The sequence below is a fragment of the Cucumis sativus genome, chromosome 4 (genome assembly GCF_000004075.3).
Source record: "Cucumis sativus cultivar 9930 chromosome 4, Cucumber_9930_V3, whole genome shotgun sequence".
In the NCBI taxonomy this organism is placed as follows: domain Eukaryota; kingdom Viridiplantae; phylum Streptophyta; class Magnoliopsida; order Cucurbitales; family Cucurbitaceae; genus Cucumis; species Cucumis sativus.
Window position 1 is genome coordinate 1089153 of NC_026658.2, and position 24654 is coordinate 1113806.

The 24654-nt window shown below is 35.2% G+C and overlaps 5 protein-coding genes across 7 annotated transcripts; 3 read left to right on the forward strand and 2 right to left on the reverse strand.

Moving 5' to 3' along the window:
- Nucleotides 1-1865: 1865 nt before the first annotated feature.
- Nucleotides 1866-9474, forward strand: LOC101211050 (protein TOPLESS). Its single transcript, XM_031883932.1, has 26 exons — nt 1866-2016; nt 2546-2673; nt 2790-2969; nt 3098-3211; nt 3283-3441; nt 3671-3848; nt 3936-4062; nt 4181-4290; nt 4407-4572; nt 4706-4815; nt 4894-4963; nt 5043-5116; nt 5194-5289; nt 5384-5479; nt 5571-5698; nt 5825-6059; nt 6153-6314; nt 6405-6506; nt 6654-6800; nt 7034-7144; nt 7243-7422; nt 7510-7638; nt 7715-7810; nt 8064-8252; nt 8346-8512; nt 8950-9474. The coding sequence occupies exons 2-26, from the start codon at nt 2594-2596 to the stop codon at nt 9161-9163; spliced, it is 3420 nt and encodes a 1139-aa protein (XP_031739792.1). The 5' UTR covers nt 1866-2016; nt 2546-2593; the 3' UTR covers nt 9164-9474.
- A 3471-nt stretch (nt 9475-12945) lies between these two features.
- Nucleotides 12946-15405, forward strand: LOC101207052 (protein TOPLESS). The gene is made up of 9 exons (XM_031883933.1): nt 12946-13303; nt 13430-13539; nt 13618-13687; nt 13767-13840; nt 13921-14016; nt 14123-14248; nt 14340-14467; nt 14560-14788; nt 14882-15405. The coding sequence occupies exons 1-9, from the start codon at nt 13147-13149 to the stop codon at nt 15044-15046; spliced, it is 1155 nt and encodes a 384-aa protein (XP_031739793.1). The 5' UTR covers nt 12946-13146; the 3' UTR covers nt 15047-15405.
- Nucleotides 15406-16674: 1269 nt separating this feature from the next.
- On the forward strand, nt 16675-20748 carry LOC101210560 (P-loop guanosine triphosphatase YjiA). Of its 2 annotated transcripts, none has more exons than XR_004216031.1 (10): nt 16675-17155; nt 17713-17778; nt 17863-18043; nt 18154-18350; nt 18768-18818; nt 18905-18996; nt 19255-19388; nt 19828-19910; nt 20109-20340; nt 20445-20580. XR_004216031.1 is itself a non-coding variant. In XM_004152135.3 (10 exons), exons 1-10 carry the CDS (start codon nt 16850-16852, stop codon nt 20583-20585), a joined length of 1356 nt encoding a protein of 451 aa, XP_004152183.1. In that variant the 5' UTR covers nt 16677-16849; the 3' UTR covers nt 20586-20748. The 2 variants fall into 2 exon arrangements, 1 of the variants encoding a protein (XP_004152183.1); XM_004152135.3 differs by having other exon boundaries at nt 16677-17155; nt 20109-20213; nt 20445-20748.
- An 81-nt stretch (nt 20749-20829) lies between these two features.
- On the reverse strand, nt 20830-22135 carry LOC101210314 (triphosphate tunnel metalloenzyme 3). The gene has a single exon (XM_004152134.3). It carries the CDS (start codon nt 21719-21721, stop codon nt 20933-20935), a length of 789 nt encoding a protein of 262 aa, XP_004152182.2. The 5' UTR covers nt 21722-22135; the 3' UTR covers nt 20830-20932.
- Nucleotides 22136-22420: 285 nt separating this feature from the next.
- LOC105435163 lies at nt 22421-24558 on the reverse strand. 2 transcript variants are annotated; one of them, XM_011654691.2, is made up of 3 exons: nt 24297-24558; nt 23214-23569; nt 22421-22766 (listed from the first exon to the last, which is right to left on the reverse strand). In XM_011654691.2, exons 2-3 carry the CDS (start codon nt 23511-23513, stop codon nt 22629-22631), a joined length of 438 nt encoding a protein of 145 aa, XP_011652993.1. In that variant the 5' UTR covers nt 23514-23569; nt 24297-24558; the 3' UTR covers nt 22421-22628. The 2 variants fall into 2 exon arrangements, with proteins under 2 accessions (XP_011652993.1, XP_011652992.1); XM_011654690.2 differs by having other exon boundaries at nt 23214-23581.
- Nucleotides 24559-24654: the final 96 nt, after the last annotated feature.

Sequence of the window (24654 nt, forward strand, 5' to 3'; positions counted from 1 at the left end):
CTAAAAACAAAAACAATTTTTTTTTAATCAATACAAGGAAAAGAGAAATAAGATAAAAGAATAAAATGGAATTGTTTTAAAAAAAATGTTAACCAATCAGAAATGAAAAGGCTTGAAAATAATTTAAGGCAGAAAAAAAGAAAAGGAAAAAACGTACGTAGTGCTGGAAAGGAAGAAGGGGACCCAGCGGGAGTTGTATTAATACCAAAAGAGCCCCTAGTGATAATTGATAATTGCAAATTAGGGTAGGGGATGAGAAATGAAAAAAGAAGAAAGAACGATATAAGGGTGAGATGTTGGGATGTGAAGAGAAGAAGAAAATGGTAAGTAAGTTAGCGTCTCGCAATGATGAAGCGTAATACTGTATCACGTGATATAATAAGTAACGCATCTCATGGAGTGGGTCCCATGGCAGGGTGTGTAATTTTTTCACAAATCTGAGGGCCAAATTTCGGGGGTCCCTCTCCCGAGAAATCTTGTCGTTTATTGGGGGATCTGAACGACTATTTATTTTATTTCATTTTAGTTTTTAACTTTTTTGGAATTTTGGAAGCCGGGTGGGGAGCCACTCATAATTAGCCGCCACCGTTCGATGCGGCGGAGTGTTCATTTTAAATTGGTTGACATTTTAATCCAACGGTTTGGATACTTTCTACACCTCTGGATCAGATCCATCTTACTTTTCACAATTTTATTTTTCTCAAACTCAAAAATATTATGCTAAATTTTCTATTCTTCTTTTACGTCCAATTAACAAATTTGTTCTAGTTTCTTTCTGTCTATTTTCTTTTTCCCTTTTTCACTCTTCCCCTGTTCTAGAGAGTTGACTGATATAATTCACTAGATCCAAATAATTTAAAAGCAAACATTTACGAACTTCACTCTCCACTCTACACTTTACAACTCTTTATACTACATTAGTTCATCTCTTATCCCAATCACTTCTTAAATAGTTGGTGGGTCGATTCCATTGTGTCTGTTTTGTGTTTATCTATTCATGACACCGAGTTTTTTTTTTTTAAATATGTTTTATTGCTGTTTTTAGATGACAACAAATGATTGAATTTCCATTTCCTAGATAAGTTATTGGTAATTATTGTTTATTTTAACCTAACTAAAAAACTTATTAATTAATTTAAACATTTTTCACGTAAAATCTATAACTTTGAGGCATTTGGTTATTGTTGATTAGAATAAAAAGGATAAAAATCTATATTTAAAAATAACAAAGATTCCCATTTGAAAGTTCTAAGATTTTTGTTCTAATTTTACTAAAAAAAAAGAGCCTAGATTAGGTACTTTTTTTTTAGTTCAACCTAGATTTAGGTAATCGGGTTAAAAGATTTAATTTTGTTTTAATGAGAAGGAAAGTTTCAATAATACATAAATATAACACTATAATTATTAAGATTTGGATTAATTTCTTATTTTAAAAATTAATATTGAATTTAAAGAAAAGACTTGTTTGTTTGTTTGTTAATTTATTTTTTTCCAGTCAAAATTTAATAAGTACTTTGCCATTATTAGTAAATATAAATACAGGAGCTTAAGAAATTCCGCGCCGATGAAGTCGACAAAGTTCAAGCCGGCTAAGTAGGGCCCACAAAGAAAATGCACTTATTAGAAATCGCAACTGTAGTTATAATTGATAGCTTATCAAAATTTAAATAATTTTTTGGTTATTTTATCCATTGATAAGTAACTGTGCTTATCATCTGCTTTAGCTGTCTCCTGGTCCCTATATAAAATCACCATTTCTGCAAGTTCATGTATTTTTCTTGAGAGAGAGAGAGAGAGAGAGAGGGAGAGAGAAAGAGAGAGATAAGCTTAGGAGAGAGAAAAGAAGAAGAAGGAGAAGAAGAAGAAGAAGAGGAAGAAAAGAGTGAAAGTCTTCATTCTTAGAGAGAGAAAAACAAGAGAGAGAAAGCTTCTCTAAGCTCTCTCTCTGTTTCTGAGTTTCTGTTTTTTTGTTCTCTGAACCAACCCTTCTATGTTTGTTCTTGTTTTGTTTTCAAGGTATGAACAATCTCTCTCTCTCTCTCTCTTTTTTCTTTTTTTTTTTCTCTCTATTTCTCTCTCTCTGTTCGTCGAATCTATTACTTTAAAGATAATTTCCCCTTTTTTGTTTATTTTTTTTTCTGGATTTGTAATTTTTTTTTTCTTTTTATGCTTGACCTGTTAACCATCCTTTCTCTCTCCATTATATGCTCTTTTGCATCTTCGATTCTCGTAGGGTTTAAAGCCGCTTTCTCTCTCTGTATATAGAAAACCCTAAAATTATTTTTACTTTTGGCCCAATTTTAGTTCCTAGCAATATGTCTCTCAGCTAATTCTTGTCGAAATCTATCTACCCTTTTCGATTTTTTGTTGTATCTATTGTGTTAGTTGTTGGAGGTAAATTTCTTTTGGCATCGTGTTCTGATTTTTCGGTTAAAGGAAACAAAATTTGACTGCCCCCCCCTTTTTTTTTGTTTTTCCTGTTTGATTCTTTAGGTATTTTGTTCGATCTCTCTCATATATCTCTGTTTGTTTTTTTATTTTCCAGATCTAGCGGTTTTTTCTGCTCATACTGATAAAAACGGAGGTGGTAGTGATGTCGTCCCTCAGTAGGGAGCTGGTGTTCTTGATCTTACAGTTTCTCGATGAGGAAAAATTTAAGGAGACAGTTCACAAGTGGGATATTTTAGTTCTTTTTTATTTTTGGGATGACTTTTTTTTTTGGATTAATTTGTGTTTTAGAATTTTGGTGCTTAAATTTGCAGCATTAATTGCTTTATTTTCCATAATAGGCTTGAGCAGGAATCTGGGTTTTTCTTCAATATGAAATATTTTGAGGATGAAGTGCATAATGGGAACTGGGATGAAGTTGAGAAATACCTCTCTGGTTTTACGAAAGTAGATGATAATCGATATTCAATGAAAATATTTTTTGAGATTAGGAAGCAGAAGTATCTCGAGGCATTGGACAAGTAAGCTCACATTTTCCATTTTGATGGCATTCTCTGCTTGTAAATTTGAACTTACCTCTCCTTGGTTCCATTTTTAGTTAGATTATTTCTTTTCATTTCCTTTTTCCTCTTTGTTTGCAATTGTACAGGCATGACCGCTCCAAGGCGGTAGATATTTTAGTAAAGGACTTAAAAGTTTTTTCCACGTTTAATGAAGAACTTTTCAAGGAGATTACTCAGCTTTTGACGCTTGAGAATTTTAGGTATGACATTACATCAATAGGATATGATTTTTGCTGAAGAGCTAGTTGGTAATGTGCTGCCTTATTATTAGGGAAAATGAACAACTGTCCAAGTATGGTGATACGAAGTCTGCACGAGCAATTATGTTGGTTGAGTTGAAGAAGCTAATTGAAGCAAATCCTTTATTCCGTGATAAACTGCAGTTTCCTCACCTTAAAAACTCAAGATTGCGTACTCTTATTAATCAAAGGTGATTTGTCCTGCATTCCTAGTTTTTATTCCCCCAATTGTTGCAATTCGAGAAATTGCCCCATTTTGTGCGTGCCCCTCACCCCCAATACAATCACATTTTTTGCTTAATGAAAATTTAGCTTTCTAGGAATCAAGATGTGAATTATTAACTTCTGTCACTACTAACATTTTTCTTGTTCTAAGGACTCGAAACATAAGTGAAGCACTAAATCAAATTGTAATTGCAGCTTAAATTGGCAGCATCAGCTTTGTAAAAACCCTAGACCAAATCCAGATATTAAAACCCTCTTTGTGGATCATTCTTGTGGACAACCAAATGGTGCTCGGGCTCCTTCTCCTGCAAACAATCCACTTCTTGGTTCCTTACCCAAACCTGGAGGTTTTCCTCCTCTTGGTGCTCATGGGGTGGGTTATCTTTTGTAACTGTTAACCTCGTTTACATTGTCAAAGTATCTTAACATGCATCTTAAAGAATTGTATTTTTCTGTTCAGCCTTTTCAGCCCACGGCAGCACCTGTTCCAGCACCTCTTGCTGGTTGGATGTCTAATCCCTCAGCTGTTACTCATCCTGCAGTTTCTGGTGGAGGTGCCATTGGTCTTGGTGCTCCATCTATCCCGGGTAAGTTGATTTCTTCCTGTGCATTTGAGTGCTATATAATAGCTTTTGTCTAACATGCTGATGTAAGCTACTATGAGGGTCTAGTATGATTGTGGTTTTATTTTATTTTATTGGCCAGCTGCTTTGAAACATCCGCGGACTCCTCCAACTAACCCTTCTGTAGAATACCCTTCTGCTGACTCTGATCACGTTTCTAAAAGGCCAAAACCTATGGGGATGTCTGATGAGGTGATTTAGTTTTTTCTTAATTTTATATTCATGATCATAGTCCAAACTCCTGGAATGTCGCATCTATGTACAACTTACCGTTTTGTTCTTGCTGCCTCTTTTTTCATATAATGAAGGTTAATCTACCAGTTAATGTTCTGCCAGTATCATTTACTGGTCATGGTCATGCCCAAAATTTTAATGCCCCAGATGATTTGCCGAAGACTGTTATGAGAACACTGAATCAAGGATCAAATCCAATGAGCATGGATTTCCATCCGATCCAACAAACTCTGCTTCTTGGTATATATCAATTTATTTTGTACCATTTATTATTTTTAAACCACCAACGGAATAATGTCACTGTAGATGGTATACTTCTCTATTTCGGTATCCCTATAAGTAATGACAAATATGAAGAAAATTTTCTTTTCAGTTGGCACAAATGTGGGCGAAATAGGGTTGTGGGAAGTCGGATCTAGGGAGAGACTTGTTTCAAAGAATTTTAAAGTCTGGGATCTCAATGCATGTTCAATGCCCTTGCAGGTATTTTGTGTAAACTAATATCGCAGATAACATCTTATCTCAATTAGTGAAATCTGAGTTTATCTTGATGATTTCCAGGCAGCTCTAGTTAAAGAGCCCGATGTATCGGTAAACCGTGTTATTTGGAGCCCTGATGGTTCTTTATTTGGTAAGACTGTATGTTTTCTTGTAAATTTTATGTTAACAAAGTAAGCACTGTTTGCTGAATAAACGTTGATCTGGTATAGGTGTTGCCTATTCGAGGCACATTGTTCAAATATACTCCTATCATGGGGGTGATGACATGCGACAGCATCTGGAGGTGTGTATGATTAAGAGCATTGTATCTATTGTGCACTCTTCCCATCTTTTAGTATGACACCGAAATTTGTGAATCAGATTGATGCTCATGTTGGTGGAGTTAATGATCTAGCATTCTCCAATCCCAATAAACAACTTTGTGTCATAACATGTGGTGATGACAAGACCATTAAAGTAAGTAATTTTTTGTCTTATTTAGGTCATTTGAAGAATGGAAGAGGGCTATTTTTTTGCTGAAAACCTTTTTTTCCCTTTTTGATGTTGTTAGGTCTGGGATGCTGGCAATGGTGCAAGACAATATATATTTGAAGGCCACGAAGCTCCTGTTTTCTCTGTTTGCCCTCACTACAAGGAAAATATTCAGGTTTGCCCTTGATGTGCAACTTGAGTATTCGTGAGACTGCTTGATGGATATTCTGCCTAATCTGCTACATGTATGTTTTTGTCTCTCTTAGTTCATCTTCTCAACAGCACTTGATGGAAAGATAAAGGCATGGCTATATGATAATATGGGCTCACGAGTTGATTATGATGCTCCTGGACGTTGGTGCACAACCATGGCTTACAGTGCAGATGGTACGAGGTGTGTAGTACTTTCTCCATTGTGTTGAGAGGTTACTTGGACTTGCCTTTTTTTGCCACATGGTCAAGAAACTTACAGCATTTTTATTTGTATCTCACTTCAATTGTTTGGTGATGGGCTTTTTAGGCTCTTCTCATGTGGTACAAGTAAAGATGGAGATTCTTATATTGTTGAGTGGAATGAGAGCGAAGGAGCTGTTAAGAGAACTTATCAAGGGTTCCGCAAACGATCTCTAGGTGTTGTACAATTTGATACGACTAAAAATCGGTTTTTGGCTGCTGGTGATGATTTCTCTATTAAATTTTGGGATATGGACAATGTTCAACTTCTAACAACCGTTGATGCTGATGGGGGGCTCCCAGTAAGTTTCCACGCAAGTAAACTGAAAATTTAAAACTATAGTTGACAGTTGCTTATTCTTACTTTGTCCTTTTCATCCCCTTAAATATCATAGGCAAGTCCTCGCATTCGCTTTAACAAGGATGGTACACTTTTAGCTGTTTCTGGCAATGAGAATGGAATTAAAATCTTGGCCAATGTGGATGGAATCCGGCTGTTAAGAACATTTGAAAATCTTTCATATGACGCTGCTAGAACATCAGAGGCTGGGACGAAGGTAGTTTGATTGTGTTTAATTGATGTGACTCTTCACCATATAGTTAACTCTTCTGTCAAATACCTAATTAACTTCTATTTAACTTTTCAGCCCACAATAAATCCAATTTCAGCTGCTGCAGCGGTGGCAGCAGCAGCAGCGGCTGGTAGTGCCGCCGATAGAGGTGCCTCTGTCGTCACCATGTCTGGAGTGGTTGGTGTTGCTTAATTGAAAATTACTGTTTTTTATCAGGAGCTTTATTTCTTTTATTGTGCTCTGCATGTACGAAAAAATCATGAAAACTTTAGTTCATACTTTCCTTACCAATTGATTTAACATCAAGCATATAAATCCTGCCAGGCTGGGGATTCCCGAAGTTTGGGCGATGTGAAACCTAGAATTCCTGAAGATTCCAATGATAAGTCAAAGATTTGGAAGCTCACCGAAATTAACGAACCATCTCAATGTAGATCCTTGAGGCTGCCTGAGAATGTTAGAGTAAACAAGGTAAGTCGTTAGTGCTATATGATGAAATTCAGCGTACATTCCTTTTAATTCTGATTTGAGACATTTTGGGCTTTGTGCTGAACATATTGAGTTTTTTAATCTTTAACAATAATTAGATAACTATGCATATGAAAATCTTGAGTAGAGTTGTATTTTGGGCTTCAATAGCTCGAGATTTTCTGGGATCCCTGTTTTTTTATTCTCTGACTATGCCTTGTACTTGATATGCTCAGATATCTAGGTTGATTTACACAAATTCTGGAAGTGCAATCTTGGCATTGGCATCAAATGCAATTCATCTGCTATGGAAATGGACACGAAGTGAACGTAATTCAACTGGAAAGGTCTCAGTTTTTTGTGTGCTATCTGGGGCCTCTTTCATTCAGCAACGGACTCTAAATTTTGAATGTATCTACATAATCAACACTTTCCTATCTTGCAGGCAACTGCAAATGTTTTGCCGCAATTGTGGCAACCATCAAGTGGCATTCTAATGACCAATGATGTTGCTGACACTAGTTCTGAGGAGGCTGTGCCCTGCTTTGCTTTATCCAAAAATGATTCTTACGTCATGTCAGCTTCTGGTGGAAAGATTTCCCTCTTCAATATGATGACATTTAAGGTGACTTACATTACCCTTCAATTAGTCAATGCAATTATTTGCTGATTAGTTAGGCCTACCTAATCTTCACCTTCTTTGCAATTGCAGACGATGACAACTTTTATGCCACCACCACCTGCTGCCACATTCCTTGCCTTTCACCCACAAGATAACAATATAATTGCCATTGGTATGGATGACTCCACAATTCAAATTTATAATGTCCGCGTGGATGAGGTAAAATATCCTCTGGAACTAATTATTCTCTAAGCGATGTGGCAATGTTAGGCAATCAAATCAATGTTTGATGCAGGTAAAGAGCAAGCTTAAAGGCCACTCTAAAAGAATAACTGGCTTGGCCTTCTCTCACTTACTGAACGTGCTAGTTTCATCCGGAGCTGATGCACAGGTAATTTGCCTATGATGTCAGTTCTGTGGATTGCTTATTGTTGTATGGTTTCATCATTCAGATATGTAGAAATGTAGTAATGTGGCCAATTGCACTTTTGAGTGAAGACTTATAAGCATTCTTGTACTTTGAGCTCTCCTCAACTTCTTAGTTACTCGTCATTTGATAGACATTTATGGGACCGTGTTTGAGCCTTTTGTTTATTTGGCGAATTCTTAAATTGGAGCCACTTGTTTGTTTGTTGCTTATCCAGCTTTGTGTGTGGAGCTCTGATGTCTGGGAGAAGCAGAAAACAAGATTCTTGCAACTTCCAAGTGGGAGACCACCATCCTCACAATCCGATACTCGTGTACAATTTCATCAGGACCAGGTTCACTTTCTGGTTGTGCACGAGACACAGATTGCAATATATGAGACTACAAAGCTTGAGTGTGTAAAGCAGGTCCTTTTTTACACCTTTTCCTGTTTGTTAATTTGTTCTTTGTTCTGGAAGCAATGGCCTTACCCACGTCTCCTTTATCAATTCACATTTTAGTGGACGCCACGGGAATCTGGTGCACCAATCTCTCATGCAACATTCTCTTGCGATAGTCAAATGATATATGCCAGCTTTTTGGATGCAACTGTCTGCGTGTTTACCGTTGCTAGTCTCAGATTACGTTGTCGAATTAGTCCTTCAGCTTATCTTCCTGCTAGTGTGAGGTATTTCTCTCGCTCCAATTTAATGTTTACCTAATGCTCCTGTTTTAAGGGCAATTCATAAGTTGATGAAGTTATGCTGTAATGACTCTTGGATTGGGCATATGATTATTTGATATGTTGGTTTATTCTGTTACCTGTTCGTTATGTTGATTCTTGGTTGATAACTTGATGGCAAAGGTTGCTGTATTTTTCTTTTTTGTTCCAAATAACATAGGATGAGTTAAAAGAATTCAGAGAATATGATGCCAATAGAAAGTATGCCACTTTAGGTTCAGTTAAAAAATGATGATAAAAATATGCAACAATATACTCAACTATATCAGTTTTTATTTTTCGTTTTCGTATTCCAAAAATGGGAAAGAGCATGGCTTTGCATTCAAATTTCAGACTCATTTTCTCTCCTTTTTCTTACCTTTCATTCTACTCGTTCTTTTCAGCAATGCTTCCGTACAACCACTAGTAATTGCAGCACATCCCCAAGAAGCAAACCAATTTGCTCTAGGGCTATCAGATGGTGGGGTTCATGTCTTTGAACCTCTCGAATCAGAAGGAAAATGGGGTGTGCCTCCACCTGTCGAAAATGGATCAGCATCAAGTGTGCCGACGACTCCATCAGTCGGAGCTTCAGGTTCAGAACAAGCTCCGAGATGATCGAGCAGCTAGCACGAGTACTTTTACATGCTTGATTGCTGGCTCTCCAACTTTAGGTATACTTCAGATTTTAACTGGTTGACCTTTTTTTTTTTTCTCCTTGGAACATTTGTTAGCCATGCTTGTATTTTGTAATTTTTTTATGGTTGATTTTCCATTCCCCCCAGTTTGTTGTTCATGATATGTAGTTTTACTCAAGGAAACAGCAAAAAGATGTAGATTTATCTTCTTTCCTCAGATTCTGTGTAAGTTAACATTCTGCAGGAGTATTACTAATAGCCAAATGACCTTACTGATAATTCTTTCTCAAATTTTCCTCTTCCTTCCATGAAATTATATTTGTTATTTTCCTATGGTGTCCCTCTTTGACTCCATTTCTACTTTCTGCTTGTGCTTCTCATATTGCTTGAATTGTTCAGGTTGCTTATCTGCTCAAATCAATCAGGACTTTATTCCAACGCAACGCTGAGATGTTTGAGTTGAGTTGGTTTTTCTGTCCAATTGAAATTTATCACGTGTGGATGTATAAAACTAACCTGATTCAGTTAGTTTGGTTGATCACCTTAGTAGATAACACATCAATTACCATTATAATGGTTGGTGGATTGATCTCTATCACACTGTAATTTGTTGAACTAAAAAAAGTTGGGAAATTTTGAATGATGAGAACCATTTGGATGATGACTTTAATGATCGACCTTTCAAGAACAAAACATCATGAAGGAGAAGGGAGATTCATTACAAAGTTGGGAGTACACTTTGTTTAAAACCGAGCTCTATCTTTAGTAATCGATATGTAGATCTAAGAAAGGAGGTTATGAGACTCGTATTTACATTCATTTTTTATAATACAATTATTCAAGTTTGAGGTAGGTTATCATTTTCTGGGTTGGTATGATCTAGACTGAATATGAAACATCTGATCTTACAATGGATAAAATCCATGTTTGAATAGATAGTCACTGTCTTTTGTCTCATTGCACTTATACAGGTGCTATAAAATTATATATCTTGGGATTACACTCTCTCACTAATCCAAGAACTTGGCTTATGATTGAATCATAAACATTTAGTTAGTTAATTAGATGATCATTGGGACTTTGCAAGATGTAATTACGATGGTAAAATACACATTTATTTTAACCTTAATTATGATTACTTGCAATGATTGTATACATGTTCACATCTTGTCATATAGTGCATAAGTTGCAATTATATACCTTTGGTGGAGTCACAGATATATAATTAATTCCTAGTTTGAAGTTAATGTAATCCCTCATGATTTCTTTTTAATCTTCTATTTTGAGAAAGAAAGTTGATACAAGTCTAATTAAGAACTCTAATACCTCCCTAAATAAATATAAATGTATTAAGGGTAACTAAATAGATTATAATGGATGATGTATTTACTATAAATAGCTATAATTCATCACATGAGGTATACAAATATGAAAATATGAATTGAACTCGAATAACCGGGACTACCCAACCCATATTATAAGGGTTGGGTTGGGTAGTTGGGTAATTTTTTATTTTATTTTTTTGGATTGAGTTGGAGGGTTGAAAAATCTGGTTCAACTCATCCCAAATTAATATAATATATAAATATTAAATATTATTTTAATAAAAAACAAATTAAAGGTATATAAATCTAGTTTGAAATTTAAATATAACGATTTCAAATTTTTATAATTTTAGAAATTAGAAAATGGATTTTTTTAAAAAAAGAAATTATATACACAACCCGACAACCCAACCCAATCTATATTTTACGGGTTGAGTTGGGTTGGGTTAGAAACTAAATTCGGGTTTGAGAATGTCACTCAACCCAACTCAACCCGATTTGACTCCTACATTTCAAGTTTTTATTATTTATTTTTAAGAAAAACAATAAAAGAGGATGTTCCAATACAAGCAACTTTTGTAAAAACATTTCACTACCTGTCCAAAATTGGATACCACAACTACATCTTTTTAGTCTTTTCATTCCTTTGTTTGGTACCCGAGAATTCAACTGACAAGAATAAATCGATGTAACATGGTATGATATAGTAAATATAAACTCCAGTGATGTTACTTTTAATTTCACTCTTAAAACATCATACCATTAGAGATAATTGTCTTTCCCTTATCTATGACAATCTTGTTATTAGATCAACGTGAGACTTTGATCGCATATTCAACACTAATATATATATATAATAAATCATAACCTACAACGTGACATAAGATGTCATGATCAAAAGCCTACATTTTTTGTTGTTGTGATGATCTACTTTTTGATGTGCATATTACGCATACATTCTTCCATGAGAAAATATATTATAATTTTGTTGTTTGTGTGAAACGAGGATATCCTATCTAGTTCAAGTATAATGTTACATGTAAAAAATTGTGAATGTTTCAAATTGACATCTCAATCAAGTGTCAAAGAATTCATTCAAACCTCAAGGCATTTAATGATACCACCACATGGAACAATGCCAAGCAAGCTCAACAAAAGCTCACCATAAACTCCATCAGCAACATGGTTTTAATTATCATTTTGAACGTTGCAGATAATGACTTCAATACTTCATCATTAAGCACAAACCCATCAAGTTTCACCTTGAACGAACGTAGAAGAAGAAGGAAGATTTGTCTGCCAAACAACATTGTTTAAAATTGGATGGATTCATTGTGATCTATTGTTCTACTAAATCTTAAGCCATAGCTTAAGGTTCTCAATGGATAAGGTCTATGACATTGGAAATGTGGCTGCCAAAAACACAAAATTTTCTGTCTATGCCAAATTGATGAAGCTATAAGGAAGAATATCATGATTTTTATTTGCTTGAGGCCATCTCTATTCTTTGCTACATATATGCAATGGAAACATAAAAAAATAGCTCATATCAAATAGTTTCGAAAAAGGAGACCAAGATTGACCAAAGAATTCTACTTCCTTTGTTTCACAAAATATGGTGTTTAAGACTGCAAACCATGGTAAGGCAAAGGACAATCTTCATGCTTTGTAATCATCAATATTCCAAACTGAATCATAACTTAAGTCTAAGATTGTTTTGTTACAAATAAAAAAAAAGAAATTAAATCATTTATTTGATAGCTGAGAGTTTGGAATCACACATTAAATAAAAAATACTTATTTTCTTTTTAATGAAAATTGTTTAAATTATTTATAAATATTTCAAAACAAGTTTAATAGAATGTTGACGAAAATTATTATTTAGATTTGTGCAAGTGCGACATTAACAGGGATAAAAATTAAAATTTAAACATCCCCCTAACATTGTGAACATCATGCTATTTTCTCCTCAATTTTCGTCTACAATTCTTAAGGATCTTTAGTGTGAACAAATTTAAAACATATAAGAAAGATAAATGATGGATTGTAATATTGAAAGAATAGGATATTTTTTTAAAAAAAATATTACAAAGTTGAGATCTTTTTATTATTATTTTTAGTTGTTGTCTTGGAATTACAACACACTATACACTAGTATCCTCTATCTCTAATAAATGATATTTTACCATATTAATAAATATTTTCAGTAGTTTCATCTAATTTTAAAAAGTCTATTTATTTATAATTAGTTTTTGTTAAACTTAAAATGGGAAGAAAAACATTTTTTTTTAAATAAAAGACATTGAAAAGAAAAAGGAAGAAAATGGTAATGAAATATCCAACGTCAAGAAAGAAGCTTTACACGCATGCGCCAATGGGGAAGAGCACTGAAGCAGTATCTTCAAGGTTAAGCTAAGCTCAATCCTTCTTATTTTTCATCATCTTCTTCTTCTTCGTTTTCAATTCTGATTCTTACCCTTTTCTTATCTTCCTCATTCTGTAGAATACCCTTCAGCTGCTGACTCTGCTGACTCTTAGTTTTTTCTTAATTTTATATTCATGATCCTAGGCCAAGTCCTGGAGTGTTGCATCTGTGCTCAACTTACCGTTTCTTTCTTGCTGCCTCTTTTTTCATATAATGAAGGCAAATCTACCAGTATCATTTGCTGGTAATGGTCATGCTCAAACTTTTAATGCACCAGATGATTTGCCGAAGACTGTTATGAGAACACTGAATCAAGGATCAAATCCAATGAGCATGGATTTCCATCCGATCCAACAAACTCTGCTTCTTGGTATATATAAATTTATTTTGTAATATTTCGCCCACAGCAGAATAATGTAACTGTAGATGGTATACTTCTCTATTTCGGTATGATCCCTATAAGTAATGACAAATATGAAGAAAATTCTCCTTTCAGTTGGCACAGATGTGGGCGAAATAGGGTTGTGGGAAGTTGGATCTAGGGAGAGACTTGTTTCAAAGAATTTCAAAGTCTGGCATCTCAATGCATGTTCAATGCCTTCACAGGTATTTTGTGTAAACTAATATCTTGCATAACATCTTATCTCAATTAATGAAATCTGAGGTTATCTTGATGATTTCCAGGCAGCTCTAGTTACTGAGCCTGATGTATCGGTCAACCGTGTTATTTGGAGCCCTGATGGTTCTTTACTTGGTAAGATTGTATGTTTTCTTGTAAACTTTATGTTAACAAAGTGAGCACTGTTTGCTGAATAAATGTCGATCTGGTATAGGTGTTGCCTATTCAAGGCACATTGTTCAAATATACTCCTACCATGGTGGTGATGACATGCGACAGCACCTGGAGGTGTGTATGATTAAGAGTATTGTATCTATTGTTGTGCACTCTTCCCATCTTTTAGTATGACACTGAAATTTGTGAATCAGATTGATGCTCATGTCGGTGGAGTTAATGATCTAGGATTCTGCAATCCCAATAATCAACTTTGTGTCATAACATGTGGTGATGACAAGACCATTAAAGTAAGTTATTTTTTGTCTTATTTAGGTCATTTGAGGAATGGAAGAGGGCTTTTTTTTTTTTTTTTGCTGAAAACCCTTTTTTTTTTTTTCTCTTTTTGATGTTTAGGTCTGGGATGCTGGCAATGGTGCAAGACAATATACATTTGCAGGCCACGAGGCTCCTGTTTTCTCTGTTTGCCCTTACTACAAGGAAAATATTCAGGTTTGCCCTCACTACAAGGAAGATATTCAGGTTTTCCCTTGATATGCAACTTGAGTTTTCGTGAGGCTGCTTGATGGATATCCTGCCTAATCTGCTACATGTATGTTTTTGTCTCTCTTAGTACTTCTTCTCAGCATCTATTGATGGAAGGGTAAAGATATGGCAATGTGATAATATGCGCTCACGAGTTGATTTTGAAGCTCCTGGACGTTGGTGCACAACCATGGCTTACAGTGCAGATGGTACGAGGTGAGTAGTTCTTACTCAATTGTGTTGAGAGGTTACTTGGACTTGCCTTTTTTTGCCCCATGGTTAAGAAGCTTACAGCATGGGCGTTTTAGGATCTTCTCATGTGGGACAAGTAAAAATGGAGAGTCTTATATTGTTGAGTGGAGCGGAGGAAATGTTCAGAGAACTTATCGAGGGTTCCGCAACCGATCTCTAGGTGTTGTACAATTCGATACGACTAAAAATCGATTTTTGGCTGCTGGTGATAATTTCTCCATTAAATTTTGGGATATGGACAATGTTCAACTTCTAACAACCGTTGATGCTGATGGGGGGCTCCCAGTAAGTTTTCACGCAAGTAAACTGAAAATTTAAAACTATAGTTGACAGTTGCTTATTCTTACTTTGTCCTTTTCATTCCCTTAAAAATCATAGGCATGCCCTCGCATCCGCTTTAATAAGGATGGCACACTTTTAGCTGTTTCTGGCAATGAGAATGGAATTAAAATCTTGGCCAATGTGGATGGAATGAGGCTGTTAAGAACATTTGATAGTCTTTCAAATGACCTGCTACAACATCTGAGGCTGGGACAGAGTTAGTTTGATTGTATGTCTATTTGACGTGACTCATCACCATGAGTAAGTTATGTACTCTTGTTCATGAGGTCTTTTTATTTGCATTGGTGTGAATAATCTGGATAATCGATGTAATCAGGCAACCATCTTGGGGACTTGAGCAAATTGGAGCATGTAAATTACCCTTTTCCATATAGGGTAAGTGCATGAGTAGTTTTAAGGGTTGATTTTAGGACTTGAATAATGAAGTTATACTCTCTGGCTAATCCAAGAAGGACTTGGTTTATGATTGAATCATAAATATATGGTTATATAATGATTATCGGGATTTAAAGTGTAAGATGTAATTAAAAAGGTAAAACAAATATTTATTTTAGCTTTAATTATGATCATTAGCTTACTTGCAATGATTATGTACATGAACACATCTTGCATATAGTGCATAAAATGTATTCACTATAATGTAATCGTTTAAGGGTAACTAAATATGTTAGAATTAGGATTATGTATTCACTATAAATAGCAATAATTAAGTTGAATCTTTGTCTTTTTAAAAGAAAAATAATAAAAGAAAATGTTCTAATACAAACAACTATTTTAAAAAACATTTCTATTATAATTGTGTTGGGTGTGTATGAAACATGAGTATCCTATCTACTTCAACTATAATGTTAGACGCAAAAAATTGTGAAATAAACGTGAATGTTTCAAATTGATATCTCAATCAAGTGTTAATAATTTGGAGAAATATGTGTAATAAAAAACATAAAGTAAAACATATCTTCTCATTTTACAAAGAATTGTACGGATACATGACTTAATAATTCAATTAAAGTGTCAACAATGTGAATGTTTCAAATTGAGATCTCAATCGAACTTAGTTTGCATGTCAAAGTTTTTATTAGTAAAAGAGATTCAAAATTAAGATTAAGATTAAAGAAAATTTAGTTTCAAGTATAGTGAAAAAGAATTCATTCTAACCTCAAGCCATTTAATGATACCACCACATGAAACAATACCTAGCAAGCTCAACAAGCTTCATCATAAATAGATAACTCTCTATCAACAACATGGTTTTATCATTTTGGTTACAGATAACGACTTCAATACTTACTTTATCATGAAGCATAAATTCACCGGACAATAAACATTGAATCATAATTAAAGTTTAAAAGATTAAATCATTAGAAACAAAAGTTTAAAGACTAAATAGTCGAGTTTGGAATCACACATTAAATAAAAAAAATACCTATAATATTTAATGAAAAATATAATATTATGTTTCAACTATTTATAAATGTTTCAAAATTATCACAGAGTAGGGATGGAAGTTATTATCTAGGACGGTGTGAGTAGAATAGTAACCAGAATAGAAACTAGAACTTGAATAACACCACAACATTATCAACACCCGACTGTTCGCAATTGAATTTCTACCTACAATATTATGGATTTCTACCTGAACAAATTTAAAACATTTCAAAAATATGGATGAATAGAGATATTTGAGATCCTTTTATTATTATTTTAACCATAGTTTTCAGTTGTAACAAAATAAATCAAATATAAACGTTATTTATTTATAATTTAACAAATGGGAAGAAAACAGATATTTTGTTTAAATTAAAAGACAATGAAAAGAAAAAGAGAGAAAATGGTAATGAAATATCCAAAGGCAAGAAAGAAGGCTTAGAAACATGCGCCAATAGGGAAGAAACAGCATCTTCAAGTTCAAGCTAAGCTCAATCCTTCTTCTTCTTCAACATCTTCTTCTTCTTCGTTTTCAATTCTGATTCTTACCCTTTACTTATCTTCCTCATTCTCTCAATGGGTTCCATTTCTCTGGACATTTCTTCCACCTTCTTTACCATTCCTTCTACTCGCTCTAACCGTATTTCTTCCCGGTTTCCTTCTGCTTTTCTCCCATCTCGCCCCTTCACCTTTACTCTCACTTCTTTTCAATCATCACCTCTTCCCGCCCTCCAATCCAAACGAACCTCCCCAAGATTCTCTGTCTTCGCCTCCACGGCCACACCCACATCGGAGAGCGATGAATCCGAAGTTTTGACCAAGATTCCCCCCGATAACCGAATTCCGGCTACCATTATCACTGGATTTTTGGGTTCTGGGAAGGTATCAACTCTCCTCATTTATTTTTTTCGGTTGCGTGTGTATGTTTCTATGTGTTGGGGCGTGAGCTATAAGTGAAATTAAGTAGAGTTTGGAGTGATGTTTTTGGGTCTTGTGCTATTTGGATTGGTGTTAAGGGAGTGTGGTTTTGTTAAATCACCGTTCAGAGAGTATTGTTCAAATCTTAAGAATTGAGGTTATTGATGAAATGAATTTCAATTGGAATTCCAGAGGTTTCTTTTTACTTCGTTTGCATCTTGTAAATTCTTGTTTTTGTCTCGCTGTTCGTTTACTTGTCGCCTCTTGAGTTTAACGATATGCAGGGTGGGGAGTTCGAAACTGACCCTTTGGTGGAGGATATAGTAGTTGAGTTATGCTCATGTTGTAGACGTTTACATGTCTTTTAAATAAATAAAAAAAATCGCTTGGAACTGAAATTTTCTGACTTAGGGATAAATGAGGGATTGTTTCTTTTAGTTTTTAACAGTGGACAGTGAATTAAGTTGTTCTTTGGAAAATCTAAGAACCTTTTTGGTTGTGCTTCGTGTGGAACTTTGCAGACAACATTGCTTAACCATATATTAACAGCAGACCATGGGAAGCGAATTGCAGTAATTGAAAATGAGGTATGAGATAGAACTTTCTGTGCCTAATCATGTGCCTCCTTCTGGGTTATATTTTTAACATCGCATCTTGTCTTAAAACTACAGTTTGGAGAAGTCGATATTGATGGTTCTTTGGTTGCTGCAAAAACTACTGGCGCTGAGGACATTGTTATGTTGAATAATGGATGTCTTTGTTGCACTGTGAGGGGTGATCTTGTACGGATGATATCGGAGTTGGTTAATAAGAAGAAAGGGAAATTTGACCATATTGTGATCGAGACTACAGGTATGAAGACTTTCCCAATCATCAAAATGAATGCACATCTGTCCTATGCATTCATGATGGTTTCATTTGGCGCTGTCTTATACTTTCTGTTACATCAATGGAATATGTAGGATTGGCAAATCCATCACCAATCATTCAGACATTTTATGCTGAGGACTCGGTTTTTAACGACGTGAAGTTGGATGGTGTTGTCACGTTAGTTGATGCCAAACATGCAACATTCCACTTGGACGAAGTTAAGCCGGAAGGAGTTGTAAATGAGGCTGTAGAACAAATTGCTTACGCTGATCGAATCATAGTAAACAAGGTATTCATGATAGGTGACTGGTTTAGCCTTTCGAGATATAATGTTCAAACAAGTCAACTTAACTCGTGAGTAGATTTTTCTCACTCCCAAGCCAAGCCTGTTTGTAATTTTATTCACAAAATTTAATGCGTAATTTTTTCAATCCTGTGCCATATCGATAGAAAGTCGGCTTGTTATTCTGCTTCTAAGGTTTTTGCATTGAAGTAAATGTCTATGGCCTCCTCACTGGTAATGCAATTTAGAAAATTTGGCTGCGGTATTCTTAGGTAGATGATGGGCTTCTTATATGCGACTATGTCTCATGTACAAATTTTACTACAAAAAATTGAGTAAAATAGACAACCTTGAAATTTACTTGAAATAACTTTTAGTTTTTGCTCCAAACGCTTGCCTAATTCGTGAACTGTATGCCTCTAGACTGATCTTGTTGGCGAGCCACAAATTGCTGATCTGGTCCAACGGATAAAGGTTAGTATCACTCAACACTTTTTCTTAAATATTGATTCATTAGCTTTTCACTGTCATTTATGTTTCTTTTTTCCCTTCCGGAATAGAAAATAAACCGGATGGCTGAACTGAAGAGGACAAAGTATGGCAAGGTTGACTTGGATTATGTTCTTGGTATAGGAGGCTTTGATTTGGAGAGGTAGTTCCGTACCATCTAAAATTATTTCCTTTGTTATTGAAAGAGAGAGACTCCTGATTCTTTTGTTGTCACTTTTCCTGAATGCAACACTTGTTGGATAAAAATATTCATTTGGATTCTCTTTTCTGTTCCATATATTTGTTTATTACCATTTTTTTCTCTTCCTGATGCTTAGCTTTTTGTTTATTCTTGCCATTCCTGCTTGATTTTGGATGATTAAGTTTTGTTCTTCTCCTCATCCTCATTTCATGTTTACAGGATAGATAGCTCTGTTGATACTGAATCAAGGGAAGATCATGCTCATAGTCACCATGAGGATCACAAGCACAGCCATGACCATGACCATGATCATCACCACCACGACCACGACCACGAACATGACCATAAGCATGGTAAAATTATGCGCTCATATAATGTGTTATATCTGTTGTGCATTATTTGAGTGCTACACTTTATACTCAGCCATGTCACTCTTCAATCAAATTGTCTTGGAGATTCTGATCATACGCGTAGTACAGCCTCGTGTTTCTTGCTTTCTGTTCCTGTGAAAACACTGCATCATCCAGATTTGTTGTGGATGTTTTACTGATTCAAGTACATTTTACAGTTAAAATTTACACAGAATTCACATATTTTGTTCTCATTTATAAAGTTCCCCATGTGTGAACTTGCTTTTGACTACAAAACACATTGCTTAAAGTGCAATGTTTGAATAGATTGTTTCAGCATCTTGACCATGGAATTGAAGTTGTACCAAGTCATTAGGGCATCCTTAGTTTGTTTGTTTTTTGTTCTTTCTAATCTAACATCAGTTTCAACTTTTCAATGCAGACCACCATTCACATGATCATACGCACGACCCTGGCGTATCTTCGGTCAGTATTGTCTGTGAAGGAATCTTGGATCTTGAGAAGGTTGGTGTGGAGATGGGTTTCCTTGTCATCAAAATGAACTCTAATACTCTTCATTGGACTACTAATTTATTCATCCCCCTTCCCATTTTAAGAATGCCTCACGAGTATTTTTTTTCACCATTCTTTCTTTGTCATGGCCATGTCTCTGCTCCATTGGTCTGTGCGAAAGAATTTCATCTCTTTGTTGTTATCATTCAGGCGAACATGTGGCTTGGTACATTATTGTTAGACCATAGTGATGACATATACCGGATGAAAGGTCTCTTATCAGTGCAGGGTATGGACGAGCGATTCGTCTTTCAGGTGAGTGAAAGAAAAAAACAATGAAATGTACGACTGACGATTGTCTTTTTGTTCAGTAACCGAACCAACCAATCCTTTCACTAAACCACCAAATAGAACGTACATATTTCTAGTTTTTTAGTTCTAGGTATCAAATTTTAGAAGATTCATTGTATTAATTCCTTTCTCTTCGTTTACATGTCGAAATACTTTACGAGTTCAGTAATCTGTTTGTTCTGTTGGGTACGACAGGGTGTTCATGATATATTTCAAGGTTCGCCCGATCGATTATGGGGTCCAGATGAGCCAAGAATCAACAAGATTGTGTTTATAGGAAAAAACTTGGATGGAGAAGAGTTAGAGAAGGGCTTCAAAGCATGTTTATTGGGATGACTCATGTGGCTACATAACATGATTTTGGAAAGATATTGCAGTTGAAACATTAATAGAGGCTTTTTTTTCTTAAAGAAAATTTAAATATAATTTTTTTGTTAATTTTCCTCCCTTTCATCAGTGATCTCATTTTATAATGAAATCTAGGCCTGAAGTTGATCCATTGAATCTCTTTCTTCCTGCCAAATAGTTATGAATTGGTTTGGGATTTTGATGGAAAATTATAGCTTCTATGAATACAGTATTTGTGTAAACTAAATATATAATTTAATCTCAATAAAAAGTTGAATTTTAAAGAAACAAACTGAGACGGCCAACGGCATTATGAAAATGGAAGAAGAAAGATTTCAGAAGAATGGCGGCAACTTCCCAGATCGGAAAATGGCTAACTTAGAACTTTGAGAATACGAATAACTAATTCCATTCTCTTTAAAAAATCCTTCCAGCAAATCCCTATCTCTTTCCGCATCTTCACTCTCACATTCCATTTCATAATTCCTTCCGAATTCAAATATCGTTTCATCCAATTCCAATTTCAATCCTTTCCAGTCATACACTCTTCTCACGTTCTTGAATCCCCCCAAGCACACAAACCCATCAATCCTATACTCCTCTTTCACTCTCTCCAAAATCTTCGATTCTTCCATCAACATCATTCGATTCGGCTCCTCCACGCACGCCCGGCCGATCGACGGTTCCAACGCCTCTTCCTCCTCCTCGATGCGGCTGATTCCGTCGGAGATTGTGGGTTTTGCTTTGAGAGAGAGGACGCAGTGGGAATCTTCGTTGTAGAATCGGATACGGAGGGCGGCTTGGTTGGAGGAGAGCTCAGCGTTGGGGCCGTCGAAGAAGAAGTTGTGTTGATTGTGGGTTTTGATGTGGTGAGAGGAGAGGAGGTGGGAGAGTTTGTGGTGAGAGGAAGAGTCGGGGAGACGGAGTTTGATTTCGACCTCCATTGGTGGCGGTGGTGGTTGATTTGTGGGGCGGAGGTTGTGGAAGAGGCGGCAATTGCGTCGAAGATGGAGGGAGGGATGGCCGGGATTTGGAAGCAATCGGAGACTCATTTCTAGTTGTCTTGGAGCACAGAAATTTGGGGATAAGGCTTTCAGATTCAACCCCTTGCGATTTGCGATCATATCATTTTCTCCCACTTTTCATTTTGTTAATTTTTAAAACTAATTAGCAAATGACCCATTTATTAGGGTTTATGATATGCGTAAAATTACAATATTGCCATTCTTTAGGGTTTTTTTCTCCTTTCTCCACGTCGCCTTCCTCTTCTTCTCCAGTGTCCATAAGCAAGAAGCTTCCTCTCCATGGGACTTAGAGATGGGGTGATGTAAGAGTTGGGCAAGACCAATGGGAGAAGGACGCAAGTGACACCAAGCAAGCGAGAGCAACACTAACTGAGAGATCAAACAAAATGGGAGGGAGGAAACGGCTTTTCCGTATACAAAGGAGTGTGTCAACAAAGAGTTATTCTAACACTTTTTAAAAATAGATCATTCAACTATTGGTAGACTGAAGTTTAAATTAAATACTGAAGGTAGGCATTTATTGACTCAAGTTTAAATTAAATACTAAGGTAAGCATTTATCACATGTCATTAGTATTTTACCTCAATTTGGTTAAATTTTAAATTAATTATTGTGCGTTAATACTATATACAAAGAATTTAGTTAAAGCATAGAGATAAAATTACTTGAAATAAAATACAAAACTATTTGACTAAGACATTCTAAAACTTAGCTGAATGAAAACTAAATTCATAATCTTAAAAACTAAATTCAAAATCTCAATACTAAAAAAGTATTATCATATAAAATTACATTAGCTTTTTTAAAATAAAATACTTTTACTCACGATGGAATGTCAAACATCAAAGATGGATGATGGAATCGATCAATCACACTATAGTGATGAGGCCAACCTAAATATAAATATAATTCAATGATTGAACATATATTCTCGACCAAAAAATCAAACAGTCAAATTAAATTCAAGTCTCTCCTATTTATTTACATGTATTTAAGAAAAAAGAGATCAATTTTCTCTCATAAGATGCAGAGATTTGGTAGAATTTGTGAAAGCCAACAAATTTGGTTTGAAATGTTTGAAGACAAGAGATATATTTGCTTGGCGGTGAAAGATTTCTGATAGGCCAACACCACCTCTCCATTCCTGTTTTCTCCGCCAAATCCACAACCAAGTCCATAGCCATAAGTATCCCCACAAAATAGTGCAAACCTTATTTTGTATCTTTTTTTAAATTGAGTTCCTATTCTTTCATTTATAATGAGATGCTGTAGAAATTATTATATATATATATATATATGCAAACAAATGTAAAAGAATTGTGAAACTAAAGTCATTAACATTGAATAAAGTATAAACCATAACCTTGTGAGTAGTTTTGAAATGATCAAGATCAAATTTATTCGAAAGGAGAAACAGATAGTGCATATCAATTACTAAACTCATGTCAGTTATATGAAAAACAAAGGAGCATTTAAAAGTGTCAAATTAAAATGATTAAAGACAAGTTTTGGAGCGATTTTGAATCTCATAAAAATAATTTTTTAACCATTTCAATATTTGAAGTACATAACAAGGTTCAAATCATTTTACCTTAGGGGAATGGAGTGTCTCATCATGATCTTCAAGAGAAGCCATCAAAGCAGCAGCTACCTCGTTATATAACGCATGGCTTTTGTTTATGATCTGAAATTGCTGGTTTATCTCATACACAAGATTTCTCCTTTCCTCCAAACTGTCGAACAAAGCTTTCTTCATAGCTCTTGTATCTTCTTCAAGAATGCTCAATCTTCTACCGATCTTTTCAACTTCACAAGCTTTCACACTCGACGTGGAACCATCTTTCGATGAGTTTTTCGCAACCCCATTTCGATCAAATGTTCTCAAAACCATCTCATGACTCGAACCATCTGCTTCAGTTCCATGTCCATGAGAGCGTTTTTGGTGTTCTGCCATTGTAGCTGCGTTAGAAAAAAGTCAGTTTCATCAACTTCTGAGGCCAGTTTGCAAGTTCTCTCGGTTGTTGTGTGAGTTTTTTGAAACACAAGAAGAGTTTTCTCACTTGTACTGTAAAAAATTTGAATCTTTTGGGCTTCGGAGAGAGAGAGGGAAAGGGAGAGGAATTTATACTTAGGAATCGGTGCCATATGGAGAATAACAGGATGTAAAGAGGATGATAATAAATTTTAGGGTCGATAGTATTGGAAAAATAAAACTCTTTCATGTTCTCAACAAAAAGAAAAGAGATTTTGGTGGGGAAAAAAACAAGAAAGAAAGAAAAAGAAAATGAAGAGGTTGGGTAGAAGACATGATTGTGACGTGTGAATGAATGAAGCTTACAAGAGGTTCACTGACTGGAGAAATTCGGTAGTACTGCGGCAGTGTATAAAAAAATTTACATGCTTAAAACAAATGAATAAATTATTTAATGCCGTATTAAACAATAAAAAAGAGTAATGGTATGTGTAGTACTATAAAGTCAAAAGTGGTGTTCAAATCCTCCACTCTAATTCACTAAAAAAAATTGAGTCTTTTGTGGTTCAAATCCTCCCCATCCTACACTGAACTAAAAAGAATCGAGTACATATGGAAAATGGACTCAACATACCAAAGTTTTCTTTTCAAGACAGAGAGGTTTGCTGCACATTTCTCAAGACGAAGTTTTAAGAGAAAAACCTGTTATCGGGATGAAGTTTATAAGTCGGTGGATACGAGTCTCTAATGGCGGCTTTTGGAGGATTGCTGTGTCAACTTCAAGTGGCAAGTTTTGGCTCCATTTCTACAGAAGCTTTGGCGTCATGTAAAATCCTGCAGCATTTCCAAACCATCAACCTTATCTTCACCTTATAAGGCAACAATGAAGTGAAAAGGTTATGTAAAATAAGATTGTCTTAGATGTATAGTCTAATGAATTACTCATAACCAGTTCAAATGATCCCCATACATACATCTAAGACAATCTAAATGGCTACTCAGAATCCTTCAGTTTCCGCATAACTGATCTCTCCTGTTAATTTTCTTATGTCTCAGTCCT